This window comes from Triticum aestivum, chromosome 6A (genome assembly GCF_018294505.1).
Source record: "Triticum aestivum cultivar Chinese Spring chromosome 6A, IWGSC CS RefSeq v2.1, whole genome shotgun sequence".
Taxonomy (NCBI): domain Eukaryota; kingdom Viridiplantae; phylum Streptophyta; class Magnoliopsida; order Poales; family Poaceae; genus Triticum; species Triticum aestivum.
The window spans coordinates 32,902,874-32,913,013 of record NC_057809.1 but is presented as its reverse complement, the minus strand read 5'-3'; the positions used below and the strand labels follow the sequence as shown (position 1 = coordinate 32,913,013).

General features: G+C 55.1%; 1 protein-coding gene across 1 annotated transcript; it reads left to right on the top strand.

Annotated features, from left to right (window-relative positions):
• Window positions 1-4,467: 4,467 nt before the first annotated feature.
• LOC123131828 (NAC domain-containing protein 67) lies at window positions 4,468-5,721 on the top strand. The gene has a single exon (XM_044551511.1). The coding sequence runs from the start codon at window positions 4,694-4,696 to the stop codon at window positions 5,564-5,566; it is 873 nt and encodes a 290-aa protein (XP_044407446.1). The 5' UTR covers window positions 4,468-4,693; the 3' UTR covers window positions 5,567-5,721.
• Window positions 5,722-10,140: the final 4,419 nt, after the last annotated feature.

Sequence of the window (10,140 nt, the reverse complement as noted above, 5' to 3'; positions counted from 1 at the left end):
TCGGCCAACCTTCTACCATTTGTAGGGGGCAGTGCCTCTGTCACGATGACCACTGTTATGTGCTTGAACTCAATCTGCAAGCTCTAGTCTTCCGCCTATCCATCGCTCAAGTTCCACCACCTCGGTACCTTTGGGTGGCTTCTAAAGCTGAGAAGAAGCAGCTCCTCCAGATTAGGGATTTGGCGAGCTTACTGGTGGAGCTCCGGTTGTATCCGCCACCAACCACTAGTTTCCACCACGGGAAACAACAGGAAGGAGGGGAAGCCAGCCACCAAAGAGAGGCATGACTTGAACGATACCGGGCCGACCAACTAAATTGAGTAGAGTAGAGCTCGAAAAGAGAGGGAGAGGAAAAGAGCCCCCCCCCCCCCCCCCCCCCCCCCGCGACTCTTTTTGAAAATCGTCTTCAGAAGCGCAAGAAAACCTTGAGCTTCAGTTGGGTGTATGTATTCAGCCCACATAATTGAATTGGGACGCAATATCAAATCAACCAAAACAATGAAATAGACTGCAATTCAAGTTTTTTTATGTAGATGTATTGGGTAGCTCGGATACGTGGAGAGCAAGAATTTTTCTTCTTCTTTTGGACGACCAGGTATTGTATTGCGCTTCTTGTGTCAAACTCCCTTGCCACCGTCGCTCGTCTATGTCTCTTATATCTCTATTTTGTATCATCATTTCTTATTACAATTTGCTTATTATTAGTCATGTTTTGCACATTATGTCACAAATTTTATATATTTCCCTATATTTTGCAAGTTGCAACTAACGATCAGGAAGTGATAGTTCCATCCTGAATGAACCAGAAAAGAAGACGAGCGAAGAAAAATAATTTTTCGGAGCCAGAAAATTTCCAAAAAATGATAATGTCAAAATCATGGAATGGGAGAGCCACGGGTGGAATGTGGTGCCCATGCTGCCAGGCACTCAGTTACGGCATCAGTCTGCATGAGACCCACAGGAGCCCTCTCCGACACTCTTGGTCTTATATTGATACCATGACACCCCCAGGCTTGGGGTGCAGCTCCGCCCCTAGTCACAACTCTGAGGCACCCATCACAACATCACCCAGTACAGCCACGCCTGCCTCCCCCACACCGCAGCACCTCGACGTCGCCGGTTAGCTTGTCGCATCCCCCACACAGTCACCGTCTTACCGTAGCGACGTTCCTCGATACCAGCGGTTGCAACACCTCGGTAGGGGTGAGCAAAGGAAGTGGGCGGGAGCTTGCTGCTGTGGAAAATGAATACAAGCTTGCAGGCACGGCGGAAGTGAGAGATGGATGTGTGCTTGGTGAAGTATGCGAGGTAGAGCAGAACTCGCTCTATCACTCATGAGGGGAGGGAAGAAAGGAGTGGATGAGAACGATTTATTGGAAGATAAGAGAGGGAGAGCGGTGACGAGTCTTATAAAAGACACTAGATCATTGAAGGCGCGCATTGCTGCGCCAGTCAATTTTGGCACTTTAATGTTGGTAATTGATAAAACTATTTGAAGCAGTATTATTTTTCATGTTAGTTATTGACGAAAAAATATTTGGGGATTTTTATAGGTATTTTATTTTTGTGGGGTATAGGTATATGTTGTTGGATGAGGAAAATGTCAGATTCAGGACTGACTTTCATTTGATCGCTCATCACATACAGACGTTTTTGTGGCTTCTCCTCAACGTGGCAAGGCTTAGGTTGCTCACCTCACACGAATGGTTCGCCTACTTGTGAGTCTGGCTCAAAAGAATTGTTACTCCTTGTGAAGAGCAGATGACTCACATGAATCCACCCACGAGTATTACAGTTGCGGTCCGGAAACGATTCACAGAACAGCACGACTGATGCTCACACCCCGAAGGCCCATGGAGTCAAAATAACATAACAGTTTCAGTTTTGTTATGAGAGCAGCGAACCGGTCCCTCTAGCATTCTTCTGTCAACTAAAGCCCGAGATTATGAGTTGATCAAACGGAAAAAAATGCCCAAAGTTACCATCCAAGCGCCCATCCATTAGTCCAATAAATTTGTTGGAATTCTCTTATTTAGTAACTTGTATATGGTGGAAGAAAGAAAATTTTGCTGTTTTGTGGATATGTCAAATTACAACATGGTGTACACGTTGACCTTACGAATTACAAGTAAACTACTAATTGGGAATAGATTATAACTTCAGAAAATTATATACATGGTGTACTTGCATATTCGTAAAATCCTGAATTTGTGCCGTCCAACTTGGTACTTGCTTTGTCTTTCGAGCGTTATATCCTTTGTTTTCAGGTCAAGGCATTCCTCTAACAGAGAAAATTATCTCGTCCACTGTTCTCATCTTCTCACCTGCCAACCAACCATAACCATAGCTAACAATACATTGTTAGTCTCCTCGTCTCTTCCGTTCTCCCATCCACCGAAATCTAGCTAATGATTTGCCTGAAATATATGACAAACAACACAAATGTAATTATTAAATAATTTCGGTGAAACAAAATCAGTGCCCCAGCTTTGCCAGACCTGACTGGCAACTCTATCATAAGATTTTCATGAATTTATATTAGCACCAGTAAAGGATTGATAGACAGTAAATACCCACCTTTTCAGCAAATTATATCAAAAGCATAAGCAAGCTGCAAAAACGAATACCAAAATCTTCCATGAATATAATCAGCAACATGTCTACTGCGTGTCAGAACTTGTGGAGGCACCAACCTGAATATCTCTTCAAAAACATAAAACCTTCTTTCTGTTAAAATTAGTATTTCAAGTAACTCAATCAATACGTTTTCATGCATCTACAATCAGGAGCAATAATAGAATTATCTAAATCAAATCATGGATACTTTGGAGCCACGTGTGCCCCTATATTTTTACTGGAATTTGTGTACCTGGCAAAGGAGCGCTTGCCCAAGACACGATTTGCATTCGGCCGGCCTCCTTGTGACTTTGCGAGGCACCTTCGCGATGTGGGAGGGCAGCTCCTAGCGCTGCCTTTGCTTGACCTAACACAACCGCTTTTCCTCTTGAGCGGTGACGTCGTGCTCCTGCCACGGTTTGCCTGGCAGCTAGTTTGCTGCGCCGTCAACAGAGAGTCAGTAATCGAGGAGGAGAGGAATCAGCCGCTAGCCCGTTGCCTCGGTCGGCACCTAGCCAGATGCGTGATAGGAAGGAGGGAATATATGGACACGCATGGAGTACATGAAGCGCCATGGTAACTGACCTGTAATTATCCGGTGCCGGCGAGTTATGCGCATCTAATTGTCATTAAAGCCCTGTGAATGGTCTCGAATTGACAGGTATCAAATCGCCCGCGAGGGGTATCCAATCGGTAGGTGACGATCCGCAGCCCCCGCCCATCTTGATCGGACCCGAAGGGCAGTTGGCATGCGACGCCGTAGGTCGGACCCTGGCGCGGTGGCCATGGGAGGCACTCCCACACAGCGTCGCTGCGTTCGTTCGCGCGAAAGAGAAAGCAGTGCAACGTAGAGGCCTGTATCTTCTATATATGGGCTGCACGGACGGGGGAGCAGTAGAAGCCTCATTAGGCCCAATTTCACGCCTGACGCTCAAAAATGTCACCAGAGCAGCGGCCCAACACGGGATATGGCTCGTTCTTAGCGAACGAAGCGAGCAAGCGCCGGATCCAGAGAAATTAGACGGCTGAAACACCTAAAACTGAAGATCCAACGGCTGCAAACGCTATGGTCTAAGATGGCTGGAAGGGCGCTCAGTTTTAATATATCTAAGAACGAAGCGAGCAAGCGCCGGATCCAGAGAAATTAGACGGCTGAAACACCTAAAATTGTAGATCCAACGGCTGCAAATGCTATGGTCTAAGATGGCTGGAAGGGCGCTCAGTTTTAATATATCTAAATGCGTGCGGATGAGACACACGCGCGTGGATGAGACCACATAGAGGGTGTGACTCTTATCCGTGAGCGGCCAACGTGGCGCAACGAAGAGTGCTAGATTGACGTTGATCGCACGACACGCGTGCGGCCGACGGAGGCTACGGCCGGTCGACCGCACGGGATTGTTTTCCAACATTTCAGAGGTGTCATCTTTAGGCCAGAGGCCAAACGTGGCCACAAACCACAGCAGCACACACGCGTGACCACACACCTCCACGCCCGCAGAAGAACCACCCAGACCCAACATACATATCCTAGCCCGGGAATGAAAGATGAGGTGGGCAATGGCGTCACGTTGCTGGCCAAGTCGCCGTCACAACATTTTCGCTCGAGGCGAGGTTCAATGAACCAACCAACCACCGGCGCGAGGCGACCCCCATCGCCATCTCGTCGCCTGCCTGCCTGCCTGCTGCCTCCTCACCCGTCGCCACACGTGCGCGATCTCTCGGCTCCACCGCCGCCTGTTGACGTCCCCACCGCCGCACGATAAAGGATCGACGGCCGCCCGCACGGGTGGGTACGTACCCGCGCGCGCGACCGCCCATCGCGACCCCTTCCTTCCTTCCTTCCTTCTCGTAGCCGCCGACTCGACCCCCAATGAAGATGAACCCCTTTGACTCCTCTCCGACCCCCGACGCCTCCCCATGAAGCTTCTCCGTCCTCCTCTCCCCGCTATTTATCCTCCGCCCACGCCGTTCTCCAAGATCCATCCCGAGACACTCGACACAGTCCACCACGCACGCGCAGCAGCAGCAGCAGCGCCCGGGAATCTCATCGGCAGAGAAGCAGCAAGAAGAAGCAATGGTGATGGCGGCGGAGGGGCGGCGGGGGGACGCGGAGGCGGAGCTGAACCTGCCGCCGGGGTTCCGGTTCCACCCGACGGACGAGGAGCTGGTGGCGGACTACCTCTGCGCGCGCGCGGCCGGGCGCGCGCCGCCGGTGCCCATCATCGCCGAGCTCGACCTCTACCGGTTCGACCCGTGGGAGCTCCCGGAGCGGGCGCTCTTCGGGGCGCGGGAGTGGTACTTCTTCACGCCGCGGGACCGCAAGTACCCCAACGGCTCCCGCCCCAGCCGGGCCGCCGGGGGCGGCTACTGGAAGGCCACCGGCGCCGACAGGCCCGTGGCGCGCGCGGGCAGGACCCTCGGGATCAAGAAGGCGCTCGTCTTCTACCACGGCAGGCCGGCGGCGGGGGTCAAGACGGACTGGATCATGCACGAGTACCGCCTCGCCGGCGCCGCCGCCAAGAGGGACGGCGCCTCGCTCAGGCTCGACGACTGGGTGCTCTGCCGCCTCTACAACAAGAAGAACCAGTGGGAGAAGATGCAGCGGCAGCGGCAGGAGGAGGAGGAGGCGGCGGCCAAGGCTGCGGCGTCACAGTCGACCTCGTGGGGTGAGACGCGGACGCCGGAGTCCGATGTCGACAACGGTCCGTTCCCGGAGCTGGACTCGCTGCCGGAGTTCCAGGGAATGGGGACGACAAACGCGGCGATACTGCCAAAGGAGGAGGTGCGGGAGCTGGGCAACGACGACTGGCTCATGGGGATCAGCCTCGACGATCTTCAGGGCCCCGGCTCCCTGATGCTGCCCTGGGACGACTCCTACGCCGCCTCGTTCCTGTCGCCGGTGGCCGTGATGAAGATGGAGCAGGACGTCAGCCCATTCTTCTTCTGAGCCATCAACTCTCTCACAGTAGCATTGTTGTCTGCGGAGTAACTGTAGTCTGTAGATAGTTCACATTTGTTCAGGATTTAGTTTTATTCTGGATTTATTTGTATTATATATTGCTTTTTAATGATACATTGCCAGCCGGTACTGAATACGGAACAGCTTGCACTGTTGTGTGCAGCGTAACTGTAGATAGTCGATAGTTCAAGTTTGTTCAGGACTTAGAAGACACATTGTACTTCCAAAAAAAGAAGAGATCACATGTTTTCATTTTCTAAATTCCAAAAGGGGGTCCCACAAAATTTAGGCTATTTTCTAGATGGATTTGCCTGAAAAAGTGATAACCACTACCAGAATTTAGGCAGTTGCCGACGGGCATATCTATGCCGATGGCCCCCGTCGGCATATATGGGCATACCCCGACGGCCCAACTAAAGCCGTCGGCGTAGAAAGGCCGTCGGCGTATAACCATCTATGCCGACGGGGCCGTCGGCATAGATAAGCCGTCGGCGTTTCTCCGAATATACCGACGGGGGCCGTCGGCATAGAGCAGGCCGTCGGCATATCGCGTGGGCCCGTCTACCCGGGCGGCGACGGCAGTTTGACGGCGTCAGGCTACGCCGACGGGCTAACGGTGGCCGTCGGCATAGCTACGTCGACGTCATCGATCCGCCGCGCCGCCACATCATCGATCCGCGTCGTTCGCCGGTCCCGTGGGGTGGCATTTGCAAACGCCCGGCACGCGTGTCCGGGGTGTGCCCCCCTCACGGACGGCGCCGCCGCCGGCACCTAGAGGGGGGAAACGGACGCGTGGGGTCTACACGGAGGGGATCTTGCTGTGGGTCTGGCCCGGATGTTGCTCCAAAGTGTTCCTATGGGCTGACCTAACACAACCGGGTGGGGAGGTCCACTGGTCAAAGCCCGTCCGTGCAAAGTCAAAGGGCTAGATCTCGTGGTCAAATGCTACAGGGTTAGGCGGGACGGGGGCACTGGGGGTAGCAATGCCACCGGAGCGTCGCACCGGGCCCTCATACATGCGGGGTGGTGTGGTGGCATGTCCGAAGAGGCGGGACGCGTCTCCGGGGCGTGGCCCCCCTCACGGACAGCGATGACACGGTAGTAGACGTTCTGCGGTAACGATGCGGCGTCAATATTACTAAATACTCGGAGCGCGATAAAATCATGAGTTTTTTTGCACGACGCGGGCACATGTGCTATAGAAAGGATGGTATTTTTTCATAATTTTTGGTGATGGAGAAGTATCCGAAAAATTCCCTCTACGCGGATTGCCCTTCGTGTGTCTACGGCTGTGGCCGGCGGCCTCCGGGGGCTAGCATGCCGCCAAATCTTGCGTAGGCGGCCTCTCACAAGTCTGGAAGTGTTGTGGCGGTTGCAAACGCCCGGCACGCGTGTCCGGGGTGTGCCCCCCCTCACGGACGGCGGCGCCGCCGGCACCTGGAGGGGGGAAACGGACGCGTGGGGTCTACGCGAAGGGGATCTTGCTGTGGGTCTGGCCCGGATGTTGCTCCAAAGTGTTCCTATGGGCTGACCTAACACAACCGGGTGGGGAGGTCCACTGGTCAAAGCCCGTCCGTGCAAAGTCAAAGGCTAGATCCCATGGTCAAACGCTACAGGGTTATGCGGGACGGGGGCACTGGGGTAGCAATGCCACCGGAGCGTCGCACCGGGCCCTCATACATGCGGGGTGGTGTGGTGGCATGTCCGAAGAGGCGGGACGCGTCTCCGGGGCGTGGCCACCCCTCATGGACGGCGATGACACGGTAGTAGACGTTCTGCGGTAACGATGCGGCATCAATATTACTAAATACTCGGAGCGCGATAAAATCATGAGGTTTTTTGCACGACGCGGGCACATGTGCTATAGGAACGATGGTATTTTTTTCATAATTTTTGGTGATGGAGAAGTATCCGAAAAACTCCCTCTACGCGGATGGCCCTTCACGCGTCTCCGGCTGTGGCCGGCGGCCTCCGGGGGCTAGCATGCCGCCAAATCTTGCGTAGGCGGCCTCTCACAAGTCTGGAAGTGTTGTGGCGGTTGCAAATGCCCGGCACGCGTGTCCGGGGTGTGCCCCCCTCACGGACGGCGCCGCCGCCGACACCTGGAGGGGGGAAACAGACGCGTGGGGTCTACACGAAGGGGATCTTGCTGTGGGTCTGGCCCGGATGTTGCTCCAAAGTGTTCCTATGGGCTGAACTAACACAACCGGGTGGGGAGGTCCACTAGTCAAAGCCCGTCCGTGCAAAGTCAAAGGCTAGATCCCGTGGTCAAACGCTACAGGGTTAGGCGGGACGGGGGCACTGGGGGTAGCAATGCCATCGGAGCGTCGCACCGGGCCCTCATACATGCGGGGTGGTGTGGTGGCATGTCTGAAGAGGCGGGACGCGTCTCCGGGGCGTGGCCCCCCCTCATGGACGGCGATGACACGGTAGTAGACGTTCTGTGGTAACGATGCGGCGTCAATATTACTAAATACTCGGAGCGCGATAAAATCATGAGGCTTTTTGCACGACGCGGGCACATGTGCTATAGGAACGATGGTATTTTTTAATAATTTTTGGTGATGGAGAAGTATCCGAAAAACTCCCTCTACACGGATTGCCCTTCACGCGTCTACGGCTGTGGCCGGCGGCCTCCGGGGGCTAGCATGCCGCCAAATCTTGCGTAGGCGGCCTCTCACAAGTCTGGAAGTGTTGTGGCGGTTGGAAACGCCCGACACTCGTGTCCGGGGTGTGCCCCCCTCACGGACGGCGCCGCCGCCGTCACCTGGAGGGGGGAAACGGACGCGTAGGGTCTACACGGTGGGGATCTTGCTGTGGGTCTGGCCCGGATGTTGCTCCAAAGTGTTCCTATGGGCTGACCTAACACAACCGGGTGGAGAGGTCCACTGGTCAAAGCCCGTCCGTGCAAAGTCAAAGGGCTAGATCTCGTGGTCAAACGCTACAGGGTTAGGCGGGACGGGGGTACTGGGGGTAGGAATGCCGCCGGAGCGTCGCACCGGGCCCTCATACATGCTGGGTGGTGTGGTGGCATGTCCGAAGAGGCGGGACGCGTCTCCGGGGCGTGGCCCCCCCTCACGGACAGCGATGACACGGTAGTAGACGTTCTGCGGTAACGATGCGGCGTCAATATTACTGAATACTCGGAGCGCGATACAATCATGAGTTTTTTTGCACGACGCAGGCACATGTGCTATAGGAATGATGGTATTTTTTCATAATTTTTGGTGATGGAGAAGTATCCGAAAAATTCCCTCTACGCGGATTGCCCTTCGCGCGTCTACGGCTGTGGCCGGCGGCCTCCGGGGGCTAGCATGCCGCCAAATCTTGCATAGGCGGCCTCTCACAAGTCTGGAAGTGTTGTGGCGGTTGAAAACACCTGGCACGCGTGTCCGGGGTGTGCCCCCCCTCACGGACGGCGCCGCCGCCGGCACCTAGAGGGGGGAAACGGACGCGTGGGGTCTACACGGAGGGGATCTTGCTGTGGGTCTGGCACGGATGTTGCTCCAAAGTGTTCCTATGGGCTGACCTAACACAACCGGGTGGGGAGGTCCACTGGTCAAAGCCCGTCCGTGCAAAGTCAAAGGGCTAGATCTCGTGGTCAAACGCTACAGGGTTAGGCGGGACGGGGGTACTGGGGTAGGAATGCCGCCGGAGCGTCACACCGGGCCCTCATACATGCGGGGTGGTGTGGTGGCATGTCCGAAGAGGCGGGACGCGTCTCCGGGGCGTGCCCCCCCCCCTCACGGACAGCGATGACACGGTAGTAGACGTTCTGCGGTAACGATGCGGCGTCAATATTACTAAATACTCGGAGCGCGATAAAATCATGAGTTTTTTTGCACGACGCGGGCACATGTGCTATAGAAACGATGGTATTTTTTCATAATTTTTGATGATGGAGAAGTATCCGAAAAATTCCCTCTACGCGGATTGCCTTTCGCGCGTCTACGGCTGTGGCCGGCGGCCTCCGGGGGCTAGCATGCCGCCAAATCTTGCGTAGGCGGCCTCTCACAAGTATGGAAGTGTTGTGGCGGTTGCAAACGCCCGGCACGCGTGTCCGGGGTGTGCCCCCCTCACGGACGGCGCCGCCGCCGGCACCTGGAGGGGGGAAACAGACGCGTGGGGTCTACACGAAGGGGATCTTGCTGTGGGTCTGGCCCGGATGTTGCTCCGAAGTGTTACTATGGGCTGACCTAACACAACCGGGTGGGGAGGTCCACTGGTCAAAGCCCGTCCGTGCAAAGTCAAAGGGCTAGATCCCGTGGTCAAACGCTACAGGGTTAGGCGGGACGGGGGCACTAGGGGTAGCAATGCCACCGGAGCGTCACATCGGGCCCTCATACATGCGGGGTGGTGTGGTGGCATGTCCGAAGAGGCGGGACGCGTCTCCGGGGCGTGCCCCCCCCTCATGGACGGCGATGACACGGTAGTAGAGGTTCTGCGGTAACGATGCGGCGTCAATATTACTAAATACTCGGAGCGCGATAAAATCATGAGGTTTTTTGCACGACGCGGGCACATGTGCTATAGGAACGATGGTATCTTTTCATAATTTTTGG